The 21,561-nt window shown below is 54.8% G+C and overlaps 1 protein-coding gene across 1 annotated transcript in view; it reads right to left on the bottom strand.

The window, feature by feature from the left end:
- CDH13 (cadherin 13) overlaps positions 1 to 21,561 on the bottom strand; it is a 983,749-nt gene that overhangs the window by 65,902 nt on the left and 896,286 nt on the right. The window contains exons 9-10 of the mRNA XM_062176103.1: positions 15,816 to 15,998; positions 9,985 to 10,238 (exon numbers count right to left, since the gene is read on the bottom strand). Coding sequence (XP_062032087.1) covers positions 9,985 to 10,238; positions 15,816 to 15,998 — 437 coding nt within the window. The remainder of the gene's footprint in view (positions 1 to 9,984; positions 10,239 to 15,815; positions 15,999 to 21,561) is intronic.

Genomic DNA, 21,561 nt, shown 5'->3' with positions numbered 1-21,561 from the left:
AGAGGCCGCTCGAGAGACCCCGGGGGCTGTCTGCTGCTGGGCTGTGCTGGTGACTGACGGACAGACCCAGACACAAGACTCCTCACTTCTCCCTACCAAGCGAGCAGTGTTGCAGCCCGGACACGGGCAGCTTTCTCCATCAGTGCTCTGTGGGTTGTGTCTGCGGCAATCCTTCATTAACACCGAAAAAAAGCAAGGCTCAGCAGATCTGACTGCTTGGAAAATATGGGTCAAGAAACACTATTCACGTTTGCCAGTGTTTCCCGGGTTGGTTCTGAGAACCGACACGGCCACGCTGTCTGCAGCCACAATGCAGACAGACGCTAAGCACGTGTTGACTGGCAGAATCACCACGCCGCCGTTTATCCAAACGGGCAGCCGCTTCATGGCAACCAGAACGAGCGCCTTTCATGGAAGTCAGCGACAAAACTCCTGCCTCTGGATCATCGCTGTGAAAGCCTGGAGTCTATTCTCAGCCGGGGAAGTTGCTACACCTTTAAAAATTCAATGTTTAATTTATTAGCCTTGTTTCCCACTGCACCTTCATAACAGGAAGTCTGGCCACTGAGCACAGGCGCCAGGCGTGCTAGTCCATTTACATAAATAATGAAGGCGTCCACACGAGCGAGGGCTGTAAAATGTGTTTCCGCGTCACCCTCCGAGGGAAGGGACATCGCTTTAATTAGAAACGGCCAAAGCACCACTGTAACATTCATTTACATCCCCAGCTCCGCGTGTGTTGACTCAAGAAAGAAATATCTGAGCTCATTAAAAAACAACAGCAGCAAAATGTCCTCACCCCAAATCCTATTATCGAGGTCAGCAAGCACGTTTAATTACACGGAGAGCTAAGGTTGTATTTTAGGACAGGGAGCCTGCTCATCTCCCCGGCTAAACACTGCCATCTGGTCTTTAGCTGCTGATCAAAATTTAAAAAGTGGGGGTCATCCCCAATTAAGCTCTTAAGTCTGGTATGGACTCAGGGCTTGGGGGTTGAAGCTGTCCTCCCTCCCTGTGAGTGGTCAGCGTCTACGCCTCTTACGTGTCCGTGTTCTGAGAACGCCAATGATGACCGACCGCATCGTTGTCCCAGGAGCCGATTCTGCCTTCTACGGCCCGGGTCGTAGGAGATGCAGAACAGGTGCCCCACGCCCGCTAATGACCTCCCATGTTCAATTTGCTTTGCATGGGCTGTGGTATTAGATTAGACAGCGTGCCCAGCAAACGCACCGGCCCCGAATCACGGGACAGCCCACGAAAACTGACACCAGGCCACTTTACACATCCTCTGGGGCGTTCTTTGCCGGTCTGAACGCACACACGGATTCTGCCGTGGAGCTGGGGAGGGTCTGAGTATAATGAGGATTCAGGGCGTGGCTCAGAAGACAGAGCCCCAGAGAAGTCAGGGTGAAGGAGGCTGGCGTTCTCCGAGAGGCGGGGCTCTGATTCAGATCTGACTCCCACCAGCGTCTTCCAAGAGCAGGCTCGGTTTAGAGCCAGGCCGCAGGGAATGGCGCTAATGTAATTTTCATGGACGGGGCAGGTCGAGTGAGAGGCCTGTGTGTGCTCTGGAGCCTCCCTGGTACTCGGCTAAAACGAGGCCACATGCAAATTTTTTCATGGTTGCTCAACATTAGTCAGTGTTTGAAGATTTAAAAAAAAAAAAACAACTATGCTGCTTATTTATTTTTTTTTTTTGACAGGCAGAGTGGATAGTGAGAGAGAGAGAGAGAGAGAAAGGTCTTCCTTTTTGCCGTTGGTTCACCCTCCAATGGCCACTGCGGCCGGCTCATCACACTGATCCGAAGCCAGGAGCCAGGTGCTTCTCCTGGTATCCCCTGAAGGTACAAGGCCCAAGCACTTGGACCATCCTCTACTGCCTTCCCGGGCCACAGCAGAGAGCTGGCCTGGAAGAGGGGCAACTGGGATAGAATCCAGCACCCCAACCGGGACAAGAACCCGGTGTGCTGGCACCGCAAGGCGGAGGATTAGCTTGTTAAGCCACGGCGCTGGCCCTATGCTGCTTATTAAAAAAAAAAAGAAAAAGATCTCTGGATACAGACACCTCCAGCCCCGCCCCCATCAGCTCCCTGTGCACCTGTTCACAGGCACCTGCTATGCTGGGCCTAGGGCCGGGCTCTGGAGGTCTAAGACCTTGGAGCCCCTTAGAATCTTCTCGAAGGCCGTCTCACCCTAAATCCTATGCAACCTACTAGTAGGTACCCGCTTCTCAAACATTTTCACATGTGAAATTTTCAAACTGATTGTTCTGCTTTGCTTCTGGAACGACTTGGCTCTAAAGCAGGATTCACTAATAGCCACCTGTGACCTGTGTCTGCAGGGCCGTGTGGGAGCCTCTGCCCAGTGCGCGGTGGCACCGACGCCCGGGAGGCAGGGACCTGGGGAGGTGGGGTTTGCGCAGAATTCAGCGCCTGCTCGGTGATGCCTGCGAACAAGCCACTGGGGTCATCCAGATCTTTGTCCTCAGCTGGGGACCGCTGGCCTCCCTGCCTCCCTCCCTGCCTCCCTCCCTCCCTCCCTCTCTCTCTCCCTTCCTCCCTCCCTCCCTGGGAGCATCACCATTTGCAGCACAAGTTCGTGCTCTCACAACCAGAAGCAGAGCCCGGCTCTCTCCAGGGGACGCGCCGCCCCAGGCCGAGCGAGAGGCCGTGCTGCCTCTAACTCAGCACCACTGAACCAGCGGATGAACGACTGCACCCCAACTGCTCTCTTCCAGTCTTTAGCAACACAGCTGTGTACCATTTTGATTATGCAAAAATCTAATATTCCTTGACATTCTCATCTTGTAAAATTTACCCTGCGGGTTCTTTTTTCCTTAAACTAAATAGATTCAATGCACAGGGGCGTTCACGGCAGAACATTCCGGCTCCCTCACAATCTCCACCCTTCCTTCCTTCTTTAGTACAGAACTTAAGTCTTATAAGCTGGCACACTGCTGCTCCGGGAAACGACTCTTTTCCCCATGGTCTCGTGTAGCTAGGTGTGGCCAATGCATTTAAATCGAAATGTGGCCGATTTCCAGGACGTTGCCTTAAAATAAGCAATAGGAGGCACCCATCTTCTTTCTCCCACCTTCTGGTGTGGGATGCAGACGTGTAGGTTGGGGCACTGGCAACCATAATGCACTACAAGGAAAAGGACGTAAGCCTGGGAGAATGGTGAAGAAGAAGGCTCCTGGGCTCCGACAGCCTCACAGGGCAGCTATACTGCCTCCTCCCTGCCCGCAACGCCCCTCTGTACTTACTTGGTGAGAACAGACTTCTATCTCCCCTGACCCTCTCCCGTACTGACTTTTCCTGCTAGTTCAGGCAGCCCGCACCTCCACAGATCCAGCGCTCCACACACACCGCAGGGCTGCCTGCGTGAATGACCCCTTCCCCAGTAGGCTGAACAGCTGAGTTCTGACTGAATATCGTTTGGTATAAGCACTGCCACACAGCAGCCTTAGCAGACGCCCGGTGCTGGAGGGGATGAAGGAAGTCCTCCCGGGCCATTCAAAACGACCCGGCTGTTAGAGGCACTTCCTCCGGCACCAACCCAACAGGTCCGAGGGAAGGGAGCCCCCTGTAGCCGATGCACCGTTTTTGCATAACTATGACCGAGCTGTTAGGACAGGCATTAGCCAGGTTCAGCTGCCAGAGCCCACTTCTCATCAGACACCCCAACATCCCCAGGAGACGGATGACGGCTGTGTTGTGGGCCTACAGGACAGCTTCTTCCCCCAATGCTGAGACAAGTCCCGTTGTCCCCACTGATCCGGAGAATGGGCATGGCGGGGGCAGCTCTGTTTGGAGCCACGTCCCTACTGGCATGATCTGGGAGCAGAGACGGAGTTCCTAACCCCGACATCAACTCAGAAACCACACAGGAAGACACACACTGGGTTGTCTAGGTCAGAAAACAAACAATTCTGAATATGTCACAAAGCCCCAGAGACAAGCCCGCGACTTCTCCAGGAAATGAATGACGCATCCAGCAACTGAGCCCCGAGGAAGCCCACCGACTCAAAAACGTCACCAACAGCTGGAGACAACGTGAGGATTCCACAAGGCAGACGAGACGAGTATGTCCACAGACTGGAATAATGCCCCAGCACTCACGGATGGGAAACCACGGCCACTTCTAGACACGGAAGCCTTGTTCTGGCCACAGGCCAGAAGGAAGAACCGCCGTGCGCAAGCCCAGCTCTGCAGCGGGAAAGAGCACTTGGCAGGTGTGCGATTGGGGGAGCCGTGCCCAAGGGGCTAAAGGGAGACCTCTGTGGGGGCTGACACGGGACCCTGTATCCTTAACTACCTTTTCCAAAACCTTCCTCTGGGAACTATCTTCACTTTATAACAGGGATCACAAGATGAGGGTCACGAAGCAGAGATTTCATCTGTCACTGGACCTCGGCTGACCGGTGTGATCTGGCTGGGACCACGATGTGAGGGTCTTTTTTTTTTTTTTTTTGACAGGCAGAGTGGACAGTGAGAGAGAGACAGAGAGAAAGGTCTTCCTTTTGCCGTTGGTTCACCCTCCAATGGCTACCGCGGCTGGCACGCTGCGGCCGGCGCACCGCGCTGATCCAATGGCAGGAGCCAGGTGCTTATCCTGGTCTCCCATGGGGCGCAGGGCCCAAGGACTTGGGCCATCCTCCACTGCACTCCCTGGCCACAGCAGAGAGCTGGCCTGGAAGAGGGGCAACCGGGACAGGATCGGTGCCCTGACCGGGACGAGAACCCGGTGTGCCGGTGCCGCAAGGTGGAGGATTAGCCTACTGAGCCGCGGCGCCGGCCAACGTGAGGGTCTTTTTAACAAGCGCTAATCAGCCAGGGCTTCCGTGGGAAGACTGGCTCCATACCCCGGCACCTCCTGGCTCTGGGAGCCGCAGGCTTCCCAGGGATTAAGGCGCTGACCACTGGTGCGACATGCCCAGGGGACCAGATGACAGAATGCTTGTGTGTGGCCGGGGCTGGCCGGGGAGGGCTGTGCCCGAGATGTGGGTTTTCACCGCAGGGCACAGCACAGGGGCTGGCGGCAGGGGATCCTTTGAAGGTGCTGAGCTGCGTGGGCCTCGCAGGGGTTGGATGGCTGTGGACTCAGTGTGGTTCCTGCTGGGCCGACGTCAGCAAAACCCAGAGCTGTCCTGGAGGGGCCAGGGTGAAGCCTGCCCTCTGCCCACACCTGCTGCCTGGAGAACACTGGGAGGTCACCGACTCACAAGGCCGCTGCAGCCGTCTGAGGATCCTGGGGGCCGGGTGTAACCAGGAGGAGACCAGCCTGGCCCCCACGCAGCCCTTGGCATGGTGCTTCTGCAGATCATCAGTGAGCCATTTGTCCTCCACGGAGCGGTTGAGACAGCAGCTTGGCTTTGCGGCCACATCCCCCCCACACATAGACACCCACCCACATGCACACATACCCACACCATACCCACACAGACACACAGACACCCACCGACCCACACCCACATACACACACACCCCCACACACTGACACCCACCCACACACCCACACACGTACCCACACACACCTATATACCCCCACACACCCAATCACCACTTACACACCCACACACACCACACCCACATGCACACACACACCCCCACACTACATACACCCACACACACCACATACACACAGACACCCACACCACCACACCCCCCAACACACCACATACATACACACACACATACACCCACACGCACACACACCCACACCCACTCACACACACCAACACACACACACACACCCACAGACACCCCCGCCCACCCACACACATACACTCACACACACACCCATAGCCATCCACCTACACCCACCCACACATACACCACACACAGACACCTCTACCCACCCACACACATACACTCACACACACACACCCATAGCCATCCACCTACACCCACCCACACATACACCACACACAGACACCTCTACCCACACACACACATATACTCACACACACACACCATATCCACACACACACCCACAGACACCCCCACCCACCCACACACATACACTCACACACACACCCATAGCCATCCACCTACACCCACCCACACATACACCACACACAGACACCTCTACCCACACACACACATATACTCACACACACACACCATATCCACACACACACCCACAGACACCCCCACCCACCCACACACATACACTCACACACACACCCATAGCCATCCACCTACACCCACCCACACATACACCACACACAGACACCTCTACCCACACACACACATATACTCACACACACACACCATATCCACACACACACCCACAGACACCCCCACCCACCCACACACATACACTCACACACACACCCATAGCCATCCACCTACACCCACACACACACCACACACAGACACCTCTACCCACACACACACATATACTCACACACACACACCATATCCACACACACACCCACAGACACCCCCACCCACCCACACACATACACTCACACACACACACACCCATAGCCATCCACCTACACCCACCCACACATACACCACACACAGACACCTCTACCCACACACACACATATACTCTCACACACACACCATATCCACACACACACCCACAGACACCCCCACCCACCCACACACATACACTCACACACACACCCATAGCCATCCACCTACACCCACCCACACATACACCACACACAGACACCTCTACCCACACACACACATATACTCACACACACACACCATATCCACACACACCCCCACAGACACCCCCACCCACCCACACACATACACTCACACACACACACACCCATAGCCATCCACCTACACCCACCCACACATACACCACACACAGACACCTCTACCCACACACACACATATACTCTCACACACACACCATATCCACACACACACCCACAGACACCCCCACCCACCCACACACATACACTCACACACACACCCATAGCCATCCACCTACACCCACCCACACATACACCACACACAGACACCTCTACCCACACACACACATATACTCACACACACACACCATATCCACACACACACCCACAGACACCCCCACCCACCCACACACATACACTCACACACACACCCATAGCCATCCACCTACACCCACCCACACATACACCACACACAGACACCTCTACCCACACACACACATATACTCACACACACACACCATATCCACACACACACCCACAGACACCCCCACCCACCCACACACATACACTCACACACACACACACCCATAGCCATCCACCTACACCCACACACACATACACCACACACAGACACCTCTACCCACACACACACATATACTCACACACACACACCATATCCACACACACACCCACAGACACCCCCACCCACCCACACACATACACTCACACACACACCCATAGCCATCCACCTACACCCACCCACACATACACCACACACAGACACCTCTACCCACACACACACATATACTCACACACACACACCATATCCACACACACACCCACAGACACCCCCACCCACCCACACACATACACTCACACACACACACACCCATAGCCATCCACCTACACCCACACACACATACACCACACACAGACACCTCTACCCACACACACACTCACACTCACACCCCTGCAGGCACCAGTCCTTGCTTTCACAGCTGGAAAAGGCGCTCGTGCAGCCCCGGTTCAGCCACACTGGCTTACAAAGCCACAACCCCACAGAGGAACGCTGTGGCTCTCCAGGTGCATCCTGGGGTGGCTCTCTCTAGTGTCTCATGGTGGCCCCCACCCTCGGGAAGGGAGGCCTCCTGTCTCTTTGGACCTCCCCCCAAATCTTCCCTGTGAGATGCCGGGGTCTGGGAGGACCCACGAGCCAGGACAAGCCTCTTGGTCCTACACTGTTGCCTCTGGCTCGGGGATGTGAGGCCCACACCAGGGCTGGGCTGGACTTTTAATTTGGAGGGGGTGTCTCTCTCTGCTGTGTGACTGGGGACCAGCATTGCAGGCGGCTTCTTCCTCCTCCAGGCACAGTGATCCGGAGTCCAGGGGCATCAAGGCCGGGGGAGAACAGACTGAGAGAGGAAGAGGCAAGGTGGCCTGAACACCGTCACCGAGGCCCCTGTCCCCATGGACTCAGCGAGTGCCCCTTGGCACCGTCATTCTGTGTGGGGTGGGGGGAGGGGTCCTGGCCATTTGTGGCTGAGGTCGCCGGCCCTGCCAGGGAAGCTCGAGGCTCTGTGGGGTGTCTCACATTGCCGGTGCCCACGAGTCTCACGGGCTGCTGCCTCCGACTCTCCTCCTGCTCACGGTGGATGCTGGGGGTGGGCCTGGCACAGAACAGCAAGCCCTAGCCCCCCAGTTCTAGGCACTGGGCCCTCGTTCTCAGTGGCTCCAGCCCTGGCCTTCACCTCCTTTGACAGCGTGGCAGTCTTGTCCTGACGGCCCTGCTCCTCCAGGCAGGGTCCTGCTCTCCTCTCGGTTTGCAGGGGCTGCTTCCTGGGGTCCTGTCCTGTTGGCCAGGTGGGGTCCCCACCCCACTCTCCTGCTGGGGAGCAGCCTGGGCAGGGACTCAGCTCCAGCAGGTGTAGGAGTGTGAACAGTGGGCTGGGCCACACAAAGACCCTGAACTGGCCGCCCGTCGCTCCTGTCCCCCAGCGCTCAGGGACGTCTCGGCTCCTGTGCTACCTCAGGATGGTTTTCCACCCTGTAAAATATCCATGGAACCTTCCAGCAAATTTCCCGCCAAATCAGCCAGAGCTGGGCTTAATCAGGAACAGACGCCCCTCCCCCTTCAGCGCCCCAAGTGTTACCTTAACCCTTTCAGGCCCAGCAGCGCCCCAGGCTGTGACAGCGAGGACAGAGACCCCGTTTTAATTCCTTTCATTTCCCTCCAGCCTGGCCAGCCTCCACATCCGACGGCGCAAACACGAGGTGACAGCTAAGCGCCCCTGAAGACAGCCTGACATGTCCAGCCACCGGGTCATCAGCTGAGCTACGGGTTTCCCCCTCTTGACACTTAAGGAGAGATTTCCCTTTGATGTTGAAATCGCACGTTTCATTTGCCAGCTGGTGGGCAGGGGACAAGAGCGGGAGCCCAGGGAAGGGAGAACGGCTGTGTCAGGGCCCCCGTTGGTGGATTTGGTTCTCATTCCGCGCCTCTGTCTAGCAGCTCAGAAAGCCTCACGGCGAAAGCAAACCCAGAAAACAGCTTTGGCTTCCTCCCTGGGAGCCAGCTCCATGGCCAAGGGCCCGAGCAGGCGGCCATGGCACGTTTCCCACACTGCCAGTCAGGAAAAGATGACACCTGTTTGTAGTGGGCGTGTCTAACACCTGACAATTTGTGCTATGAATGGGAGGAAGATCCCATTTCGGGAGAGAAAGACCTGCCTCCTGCAGGGACGAGCGGGCCCTGGACCTGCACGCAGACGGCAGCCTCTGGCCTCGGAGGCACCGCAGGATGGACGTTGGATTACATCTCATTACGGAAACAGCTACAGAGTGGCTCCCTGCCCGCCGCTCCATCCCGCAGAGCCCAGCCCCTGCGGCCCTCTGCCCGGAGCCGGCAGTGTCCCTCTCTTTCCTCGTCTGGCTGCTTAGGTCAGCCAGGGTCCATCCAGCACACGGGATGGCTGTGGGCGTGGCAGATCATCCGTGTTTCATCCTGCCTCCTGTGCCACCATGCTGGGCGGCCCTGAGCAAGTGCCGGACCTCTCTGAACCTGCAGTACTCTCATGTGTAAATGGATTCGCCAACACCCTTCTCACTGCTGGGGTCAAGCTTCTGAGACAGGAGGCCTCACGTGGTCTCCTCTCCAGGGACTGAGCTGGGCCCCAGCAGACCCGGCTGGTCACTTGGGAACATGGTCCTGAGGCCACTCCCCTGCCAGCTGCCCCCAGTCACAGGACGCTCTCCTTGCCCCCACCTAGACCGTTCACAAGTTTAATTTCATGGAGTTGAGCTCCTGCGCGTGGCCGCTCACCCACCTGATGGTCTGGTGCTGCAGGGAGTCGGGGTCCGTGGCGTTGACCGTGAGCAGCACGGTGCCCACGGAGATGTTCTCGCGCCTCGTCACCGTCATGGGGTCTGGGAAGAAGACCGGGCCCTCGTTGACGTCCAGCACCGTGATGTGGACGGTGGCGGTGGAGCTGGGGCCGTAGGACACGTCGGGGACGAGCGGGTCCTCGTTCTCCACTTTGATCAGCAGGGTGTGGAAGGCCGAAATCTCGTAGTCCAGGGGCTGCAAAGCAGACAGACGGGGGCGTGTCAGGGGGTCACAGGCCGCACAGGCAGAGGCCGCGCACAGAGCCCCGAGGCACGGCGGGCACCCCGGGGCGCTGGGCAACGCGCACTCTCTTTAAGAGGGTGAAACGCGCAGATAACAACTTAGGTGTGGACACCGCCCCCGGGAAGTAAATGCGCACGCGCCATCGGCGGTGCGGGGGCCTCCCTCCAGCTCACCGGCCACGTGGACACGGAACGCCCCCACGCCTGGGACCCGTGACCCCGCAGCTCCGGGCGCCTGCGGACCCTGCAGCCCGAGCTGCTCTCGCTCCCCAGCGTGGAATCCCCGACTCTCCGAGGTTTCGTTCGCGAGAACTTCCGCGTCTCTGCATCTCGCGAGAGGCCGCGCTGCCCAGCGCCTGCGCAGCTGCTGGGGGAGTGGACGCCCCGCGAAGGGCCCGAGAGTCCACGGTGCTCCGAGTGGAGGCCCTGGGTGCTCCCCTCTGGGGGGCGTCCAAAAACGCGTGGCTTGGGTGACGCCAGACACGTGGATGTGCCGGGGCCCCCCCATCCGGTGGAGGGCTGGCCTGACCCCGTGAGCTCGCAAAGGAGACTGAGGGCCCCCCCCGGCCCCCTGCTGCTGTGTGGGCTGAGGTCCCCACAGTGCGCCGAGCCCTGCAGTGACCCTGCTGATCCCGGGCAGCCACACAGCCCCCCAGTGACCCTTCCCAGGGCGCCCCTGTCGCCAGGGATGCACCTGGAGGCCCCAGGTGAGGCCGCGCCCGCCCCCACTCCAACAGCGGCTACCCCGGTGTCTGCTGGGAGAGACAACACCTGCTCCTCAGGCCTGGGACGACAGGCCCTAGGAGACAGACGGACCTGGGCCGAGGGTGCGACTGGCACTCCGCTGAAGCAACAAGCAGCTGACCCAGCGTGAGGGAGACAAGGACGGCCCAGGACAGAAGAGCGACCCAGGGCTGGGTCTGAGGGACTTGGGCAGAGTACCTCTCTCTTTCTACCCATCACAGCTATGTGTGTCCAGTGCCAGCGCGCCACACCTGGGAAGGCGCACACATATACACACACATATATGCATACACATGTTCAACATACACACATGTTCAACATGCATGAACATACACACATACACACATGTGCAAATTACATATACACACGTACACACATGTGTACACAAATACACGTGCAAATTACATATACACATGTACACACATGTGCACACAAATACACGTGCAAATTACATATACACACGTACACATGTGCACACACATGCACACACATGTTCAACACACACATACACATACGCACATGTGCAAATCACATAAACACATGTACACACATGTGCACACAAATACACGTGCAAATTACATATACACATACACATGTGCACACACATGCACACACATATACACATACATGCATATATACCTAAACACACACATATATGCATACACATGTGCACATAGACACATACACACATATACACGCAATACACATACATGCATACACACCACCCACGCATACACACATGTACACATACACACATACATACAACACACACATGTGCATAATACAGATATGCAAGTACACACATACACCAAACACATATACACTTACATGCAAATCTCACACATGTGTGCACATGCACAATCCAGCATATATAGACATACAAACATGCACACAGATATGCACACACACATGCACACAACACATACAATACACATACATACTTGTGTATACACACATACAACATAAACATGTACGTGCATATGCAGACACATACACACGTGCACATACACACCTTCATATGTACACACAACACATCTACACACACAGGACATGTGTCCCACTGTGCCTGGATTTCCTCTTTTTCTCTAGAACAATCTCAGCAGGTTTAGGAATAGGATTTTTTTTTTTAATTTATTTGACAGAGTTAGTGAGAGAGACAGAGAGAAAGTCCTTCCTTCCATTGGTTCACCCCCCCAATATGGCTGCTACAGCCGGAGCTATGCCAATCTGAAGCCAGGAACCGGGTGCCTCTTCTTGGTCTCCCACAAGGGTGCAGGGGCCCAAGCACTTGGGCCATCCTCCACTGCGGTCCTAGGCCACAGCAGAGAGCTGGACTGGAAGAGGAGCCACAGGGACTAGAACCCGGCACCCATATGGGATGCCGGTGCTGCAGGCGGAGGATTAACCAAGTAAGCCAGGGCGCTGCCCCCCAGGAATAGGATTTTAAGAGTTAACAGAGGCAAGGGGGCCGGTGTTGTGGCATAGTGGGTAAAGCCGCAGCCTGCCATGCCGGCACCCCATATATGAGACCTGAATGCTTCAGTTCCGATCCAGCTCCCTGCTAATGTGCCTGGGAAAGCAGTGGAGGATGGCCCAAGTGCCTGGGCTCTGCACCTACATGGGAGACTCAGAAGAAGCTCCTGGCTTCAGGCTTTGGCCTGGCCCAGCCCTAGCTATTGCAGCCATTGGGGGAGTGAACCAGTGGATGGAAGATCTCATTCTCTGTCTCTTCCTCTCTCTGTATAACTCAGACTTTCAAATAAACAAATAAATCTTAAAAAAAAAAAAAACAAAAACAGAGGCAAGCCTCTGGGCACCTAGAGGATGCACGGTCACCTTGTGCTCCTGTCCCTGTGACACGGGGACGCCTCATCCGACCTCCCTCTTTCTCTGTGGACTCTGGCAATGGATCTCTGCTAGGCCCAAGGCCTGCCCAGGAGTTGTAACCTCAGTAACATGAATTTTAAACAGTAGCCAGGACACTGCCGTACTTGGAAGGCACAGGTGTTCACCCCAGTTAGGCTACTGATGGGGACTGGAAGCTGTAGCTGACTGGCTTGTGGTGACTCTGAGGTCTGTCCTGTGCCCGGGGCTGAGACACAGAGTGCCCTGTCTCCTGAGAACCAAGCTGACCCCAGGCCGGCCCTGGACACACCGGGGAGACACCAAGGACTCCTTCTTTTTTTTTTTTTTTTTTTTGGACAGGCAGAGTTAGGCAGTGAGGGAGAGAGAGACAGAGAGAAAAGTCTTCTGTTTCCATTGGTTCATCCCCCAAAATGGCCACTATGACTGGCGTGCTGTGCCGATCCAAAGCCAGGAGCCAGGTGCTTCCTCCTGATCTCCCATGCAGGTGCAGGACCTATGCACTTGGGCCATCCTCCACTGCCTTCCCGGGCCACAGCAGAGAGCTGGACTGGAAGAGGAGCAACCGGGACAGAATCCAGTGCCCCAACCGGTACTAGAACCTGGGGTGCCGGCGCCGCAGGCGGAGGATTAGCCAAGTGAGCTGTGGTGCCGGCCAACTCCTTCTATTTTATGCTGGCTCCCAGGAATGCAGCATCTTCCCGGAATCAAAGTTAACAAAACACACTGCTATGGCAGTGAAGCCCCGAGTCTAATTCAAGAGAATTTTCTACCACAGCAGCGTGAGGTTTCCTTGAGTTTCTTAGCTCAGCAAGGCTCTCAACATGGAGCCGAGTTTGAGCCCTGGTTGAGGCTTGTCTGGCCAAGAGGTGGGCTGAGCAGGACATGGTGCAGCAGACCCAGGAGAGAAGGAGGAGGCATTGGACACTTCACTCCTGCACACGAGTGTTTTACGTGCGTTCCCCGAGACCTGCTGTCCCCCACGCTCTGGGTTTGCCTTTGCTGCTGCAGCTGTTGGCACAAACCTGTGGTAGGATGGACGCCCCCTTCCCTGCCCCCACTGATGTGTTCACATCCTAACCCCTGCAGCCTGTGTTGTGCGACCCCAGGGGGCACAAAGGACCTGATAGTCTTGCAACGGGGCCATCATCTGGGTCATCCACAGGAGGGGCAGGCCAGAGTTGGGAGCTGGCTTCAAGGGATGGAGGCTGGGGCCATGAGCCTGGGCGTGGGGGAGTCTGGGAAAGGCATGGATGGAGGCGGGGGCCATGAGCCTGGGCGTGGGGGAGTCTGGGAAAGGCAGGGAAGTGAATCCCCTCTTCAACTTCCAGAAGGAACCAGCCCCGCCCACACCCCCTCTTCAACCCAGCGGGCCCCGCGTTGCACTTCCGATCTTCAGAATTCTCAGGTAATAAATCCACGCTGTCTGTCAGCCCCTAAATTTGTGCTGATTCATCACAGTAGCCACAGGAAACTGACACAGGCTGGGGTGCCCACACATGGGCTCCAGGGCACAGCCGGCACCAGTGGGATCACTGGAGGAAGCCGGCTCCAGGGAGCGGCCTGCCCCTTCTGCCACGTGAGGATGTAGCTCGAAGGCACCACCCGTGTTCTCCCACCCAGGTTCTCCCCAGAAACCTCATGAGCTGCTGCCCTGCTCGGGGACCCCCACCTGCAGAACCGCGGGAAATCAACTCCTGTGCTTCCCGGAGCCCGCGTGTCGCTCATGACGACAGCCTGCAGACTGCGATACCTGACAAGGAAGTCACGTTTCCACGCCCACTTTGCTGATGGGGAAACTGAGGCACAGAAAGCGTGGCCAGGGGTCTTGGGAGTGGGCAGCAGTGTTCGGGCTCTGTGCATAGACCCTGCTCTGGGGTTGATGGTTTCAGCCTCTGGAGAGGACAGCCTGTCCCCCAAAGGCTGGTCCAGCAATCTGTGACATCAGGTGTGGGGGAGGCACAGAAGGGGTGGTGCGGGGAGGGGGTGCGGGGGGGTGGTCCCCACAGGAGGGAGCTAGGACCCTGCGGGGTTAAACTTCTACCCCCACCCTGCCGCTCGCTCTTTCTCTTTGAGAAAACAGTGACTTCCTGGCAAACCTGCCCTGGCCCCGGGTCTGAACTGTGAGACCCTAGCAGGCTGCCCAGTGACTTCTGTAGGCCTCGGGGCTCCTCCTCATCTCCTCTCCAGGATACACGTCACTCCCATGGTGCCATGGCCACAGGATGACGGCTGAAGAGACCACGGTCCACGGCCACGGAAGGACCAAAGGAAGGCAGCTCCCCCAATCCGAGAATTCCTCCCTGCACGCCCTGTGGCTCTCAGGCCTCAGCCCCCAGCAGGACACCTCTGAGCCAGGCCCTGCCTTTCGGCCACTGAGCAAAGCCCCTGCCAGGGTGCTCAGATTGGGTTCTGTGGTTGAGTTCACGACACCACGTGGGCAAAGGAGCTGATGCCAGGGCCTCCTGTCGCCTAAAGAGGTAACACCAGGGCCTCACATCTGTGATCAATTTCCGCCTGTTCCATGTGCCTCCAGCAAGGGGGCCAGCGAGGCTCGCGGCAGAGTCACATGGCAAAGGGGGGAATCCAGGACTCTGCTAAGACGAAGGAGGCGCCCACATTTGGAGCAGGGATCTCTTAGAGGCCTTCACGTGCCCGTTTCTGCACACTTGGGTCCATCATTGTCAAGTGTGTGGGGGATTTCCTGGAGACTCTGGGTCTGACTTTCTGAGCGTCACCCTTGGAAAACAGTTTTGCTTACGGCCGAGGTTACAGTGAGCCCTTAAGCTGTGAGTGTTTATCCTTGCTAACTCCCAGGGGTAAGAGACAGGAGAACGGATCCATGACCTTCTCAGCTCAGGGACTGACTGAGCCCCCACGACCCCTCAACAGTGAGGCGAGACGGGAGGGGCGGCCCCCTTACCTTCACGACAGAGAGCATCCCCTCGTTGGTCTGGGGGTTGGTGTGGATCTCGAAGCTCTGCCCCGGGTTCCCGTTGATGATGGTGTAGGCAGCCCTCCACGCGCCTGTGGCCGGGTCATCCTTGTCCTCAACGGTCAGATTGACGATGACCCCCACGGCTCCTTCCTCCACCGTGGCTTGAAACTGCAAACAAAGCAATGGCAACCGTCACCGTCTTGAAAAAAAACCAAAAACGTAGCAGACAGCATCTATGGTGCTCTTACTGTTTGCTTGGCATTGGGCAATCATGAATGATAAAGCAGAAAGATTCTGATCCAAGAGAGGCCACGCTCTACCTCTCGGCTCGCCCGGAGTGTAGGTGAGGCCGTGAGACTGGCATCTTTCTTCCAGACTGTGGGTGGGCAGAAGTGAGGCTGGGCTGTGCCGGGGCAAGAGGCCAGCTGTGCCTCCCTGATGCTCTTTTTCCCTGCGCCTTCCTGAACACAGACAGCTGTAAGACTGCAAGAAGGAAGGAGCATGGAGCCCCGAGTCACCGTGTGGAGCGGAGCAGCCTGGGCACCAGGAGCACGCGTGCTGAGCCGTCACTGAATGGGAAGCTAGTGCCTGTGGACTTTGAGCCATGGTGCTCCTTTGTCTGTAGCCAGATGACCAGAGACACAGAGCCCTGGGACTTGAGGCACAGAGTCTGACCTGGGAGCCCACTTTCTCTAAAGACCATCGGTGTCACCATCCCTACCCCCTGCACCTGTGACTGGCACGGCAGAATAGCCATTTGCTTAGGAAACACATAAATCAATGGTCTGGAGCCTTGCTGTACCTGTGTGTTGATTGCAACACATCTCAAATACTTGTTGCAAGTAGGCGTGGTGGAAAATTAGGTTTCCCACAGATAATTTCATGAGCTATCATTAGTACACTCCTTTGAGCCGGAAGCATGAAGTATTGTTTCGGTGCTTCCCTCTGACGTGCTACAGGTGAGCAGTAATCTGTTGGCAAATATTTTATAAACAAATAATACCCATAAACTGACAAGATGAAGAAATACCTTGGAATTTCAATTAGTGGGAAAGCCAGTCTAGAGACAGTCAGATGATGTCACAAAGCCCTTGGATTCAAAGAGAAAATTTGAGAAATGAAGTTTCAAGAGCAGCTGTTGATTAATTGACTTGCAAATCATTAATCAAAGCCTTAATCTTGATGCCTTGTGGGGGATGGGACCAGACGAGAACTAATCTGTCTGCTGCACTGGGCAAGCCTGGGGGAGGTGTTTGCTGCTGGAAGGGTGCGGGACAGGTGCTGGAACACGCACACGGTGTGGAAGCGACCTGGGAGGAGCGGGGATGGAGGCCGCTGTCACACAGGCACAGCTGCAGAGGTCAGTTCTTGGACACAGCTCCTCAGAGTCTTGAGAAAATCGAGTTTACAGTTCCTATCTGCCAGCTTTTCCTCCTCTCACAAAAGTCACAGACACATGGAGCTCAGAACGAGGCCAGTGGTTTACAGCCCTGTCTGGACGCTGGGCGTTTACAAACAGTGTGTTGGGGCCGGTGTGTGGCGTGGTGGTTAAGCTACTGCTTACAGCGACAGCATACAGTATCAGAGCACCAGCTCAAGTCCTGGCTGCTCCACTTGCAACCCACCTTCCTGCTAAGGTGCCTGGGCGAGAGTGGAAGATGACCCAAGTGCTTTGTTCCCTGCCTCCCATGTGAGAACAAGGAGGATGCTAGGAACTACCGGGTCAGGTTTCCATGGGCCACGTTCATTACTTAAGTGAGAAGTTGCTGTGTCAAAGCAGATGAGTGCCATCAATTACTGTATCAGATCACCACTGGGGGCGGCTGGAGGCTCTGTGCCCATCTGACTCGCTCACAGCTTTCTCTCCAGTGCCCTGCGCTCGGCTAGGTGCACAGGAGGACCCGGCAGAGTTACACTGAATGAATGAGGGGTGCACAGTACAGGAAGGGGGTCCGTGTGGAGCTGAAGTCACCCAGGAGTGAGACTCAGGGGCTGACGCCTGATTCTGCTTCTTGCCTGAACCCCGAAGAGAGCAGGGTTTGGTGGTTTCTCTTGTGTCCGAGCTCCAGGGAACTGAACCGGCTCTCTACATAAGTGCGCTAGGTTCCTTCGCCTTCACGGCTCGCCCCCAACCTCGTAGATCTGCATGGGCTTTAGAACTCATGCTTCTGTGACGTGAAGAAAAGAATGAAAAGTTCCTTGACCCTCAACATTCTTTTGTTCTCCAATTTTAGCACCTGAGGACTGTGCCAGTGGCGCCTGAAGGATGAGTTAGCCTGATCCCCAGAATGTAGCACAGTGCTCAACGCAAGACCAGGTCTGACATCTCACGGACAACTGAATTCCTAAGTTAATACTTAGGCTGTTCTGAGGTGAGACAAGTCAGGACAGCTTCTCCCACAGCACTGGGGTTTTTATGTCTGCTATCCTGCTCAATACATTAAATAACTTTTCAGTGTGTGAGCAAATTAATCTAAGTGTAATGGAAAGGTGGTAATACTCTAGAATTCCTGTGGCCCTAAGGTATTCTTAGAGGTAGAAATGGGTCTAGGTCCACAGCCAGATTTATTCTCCATCCATCCATCCATCAACCATCAACCATCCATCCATCCATCATTCATTCAACAGTCACTCACCCATCATCCATTCATCATCTGTTCATGTATCCACCCATCCACCCATCCGTCACTCATCCATCCATCTACACATCTATCTATTCGTCTGCCATTCATCGTTCATCGATGTGTGTATCCATAAGCCATCCATCCACCCATTCATCCATCCTTCCTTCTAACCACCCATTCATCCATAGAACCACCCACCCACCCATCTATCCATCTGCCATTTGTTATTCATCCATGCACATATCTATCAGTCACCCATCCACTCACACACCATCCATCCATCAATCACCCATCAATCACCCATCAATCATTCATCATCCAGTCACCCCTGTGCCATTCCTCATCCATTCACCCATCTATCCATCCACCGGCCACTCACGTCCATCCACACACCCATCTGTCCATCAATCATCCATCCGTCACTCAGCGTCCATCCATAATCCCTTCATCCAGGGATGTGGCAGTAAATAAAGACCCAGTATGTTTTCTCAGCAAGATTACACGTTGGAAGAAGACAGATAGGAAATAAATGTCTAATTATAGAAATGCATTAATTACTAGGAAAGAAATCACACAGTTCTTGGGGAGCTTGTAGCACTGTGTGCTGGGGCAGAGGGCAGATACCTGACCCAGGCTTCAGGGGACCCCCAGGGAAAATGTCTCTGAGAACTGAAAGAAGACAAATTAGTGAGCTGAGCGGGAAAGAACCCTTCTCGCCTTTGGAACAGCAGGAGCAGTGGCAAGGTGGGAGAAGGCATGGAGCAACCAAAGGGAGGTGGGGAGGCGGGCATGGCAGGAGTGCGGGGAGGGCCAGGCAGAGCTGTGTGATGTCCACTGAAGAGCTCAGCAGAGTCGGCCTCGGGGGCCGTGGAGAGGGATTTGGAATTTATTTTGAAAGTCAAGTGAAGTCTAATCAAGGAACTGGGTTATATTTCAATCTACTTCTGAGAGAATCCCCACCCCCCCAAAAGCTGAAAATCTTTAAATATAAAAAAACCTTCAACAAAATTATTATAGTCTTTGTTAGGACCATTATCTGATTCTTGCATAAACTACAAAGCTAGTTTCTTCGAGCATCCATTTAGAAACTCATTATTTTTTAATTAAACACTCATTCTATTAATTCCATTCAATGTTTTAACCCCATTATGTAATTCAAGAATGGAAAATTAAATAGATTAAAATGAAATAGTGCCATTTTACATTTCTATAGCAGTGTGCACTTTGTGATTTAAAAACAATAGATAGACATTAATTTACCACAGCGGAGCACGAGGTATTATCGATCACAACATTATTTCCTTTAACTGGAAAAAAAGATAATGTTACTTTTCTGTTACACAGGGTGGCAGATCAGACACCAGACATGAAATTTTTTTTTCCCAGTCGCCGTGGGCCCCTGGCCTGGGGTGACTTACTCCATCCAGAGCCCTCCCTTCCAAAGTCCATCTGCTGCCCCCCACTCTCCTTTCTCTCACAAGGGGGGGCGAGGTACAGGTGGGCGTTCAGGGCGGGGCTGCCGGACAAAGGTGGTCACCAGGGAGAAGAGGGACTTGAACTGCACTGAATACCCACGCCAAGGACGGATGCTCTTCCCAGCTGATCAAGATGATGGAAATAACGGAAAGCTGCAGGTTGGGAGAAGCAAGGCACACGACGTAAAGCCACCAGACGCACACAAGCTCACAGGCTGCCAGTCAGAGTCCAGGCTCGTGAGCCGTCAGCACTGACGTTTCGCAGAGAGCTGGTGTTGAACCTGAAGAGCTGGCATGCAGCCATCTGGGCCTTGGTTTTGGAAAACTGAAAGATGAGGTCTGAGAAAGATTTGCAGAACAAATTTCTGTCTGTGAGGATCACGGGGTGTGGGGAGATCAGCAGAGATTCCGCTTCAAACCTGCCTGTGGTCCATGTTTCCATAAGGGACACAGCTTATCACCTTTGCCGCTAATGGGTGGGGACAGTGACTGATACAGATAAGACAATGCATTTGAGGAGCCAGTGTTAGCAAGGATGGCGGTGATGGGTTCCACTCTGCATCATATGACGCTCTTACTAACAAGCCGGAGAATACAGTGAAAACCCCGCGACCTTTCCCGACCTCACGGCAGCCTGTCTCACTGCGTGGTTATTTGACTAAACATCACATTTCCCTGGCTGGGTGTGGGACAAGCTCTTTCCTAGGAGTTGCATTTCCCTGTCAACCACACTCTTGCCTCTCCCTACCTTGCCTTTCACTGCCAAGGCAAAGGATGCTAACCTCCGCATCCACATGCAGAACACACAGTTGCATTAGACCTGGCTCCTTTCCACCTGGGTCTGTGATTTGCCACAGGATGGAAAGATGCAAGAATCCAGCTCGATCAGTATTCATTAATTGCCTGTTGTATGTTAGGGACTGTGCCAGACGCAAGGTTCACAGCAGAGAGAGAAAAGCACCCCCCTATCACTCTCTTTCTTGTTTTTTACGCCCATGGCACAGCCAAGCAATTTGTTTTCTACCATTTCTGAAACCATTTCCTCCTCTGCTACCACACCTCCAAGTATGCACCTGTGGCCGACTGTAGTCACTTTATGTTTGCACATGATTTTGTTTCCAGCTAATGCTCATTTAAATAAATGGTGCCAGGTCAGCTGTACATCCATGTAAGGAAAACGGTGAATCCCGATCCCTGCCTCACATCACACACACGACATGAAAACTGAAGCTATAAGGCTGTGGAAGAGCAGAGAGGAGAGCATTTTCCCTCAGCTTACATGCAATGCTTACGTGTGGTTTGCATTAATGCTAAATGCCACATCACCTAAAGAACAAAACAACGCAGAGCAGAAGATGTAATTACGAACATAAAGTACACATAGTATATTCTTGTCCAACCATTTCGGAAAGTGTAGAAGACAGAATTCAAGGGGCTGGCACTGTGGCATGGTGGGCTAAGCCTCTGCCTGTGGTGTCAGCATTCCAAATGGGTGCCGGTTCAATTCCTGGCTGCCCCTCTTCCAATCCAGCTCTTTGCTATGGCTCAGGAAAGCAGAAGATGGCCCAAATGCTTGGGCCCCTGCATCCACGTGGGACATCTGGAAGAAGCCTCTGGCTCCTTGATTCGGGT

Source organism: Lepus europaeus, chromosome 19, assembly GCF_033115175.1.
Source record: "Lepus europaeus isolate LE1 chromosome 19, mLepTim1.pri, whole genome shotgun sequence".
Taxonomy (NCBI): Eukaryota; Metazoa; Chordata; class Mammalia; order Lagomorpha; family Leporidae; genus Lepus; species Lepus europaeus.
The sequence above is the reverse complement of the archived record's forward strand: the minus strand, read 5'-3'. Positions and strand labels throughout refer to the sequence as shown.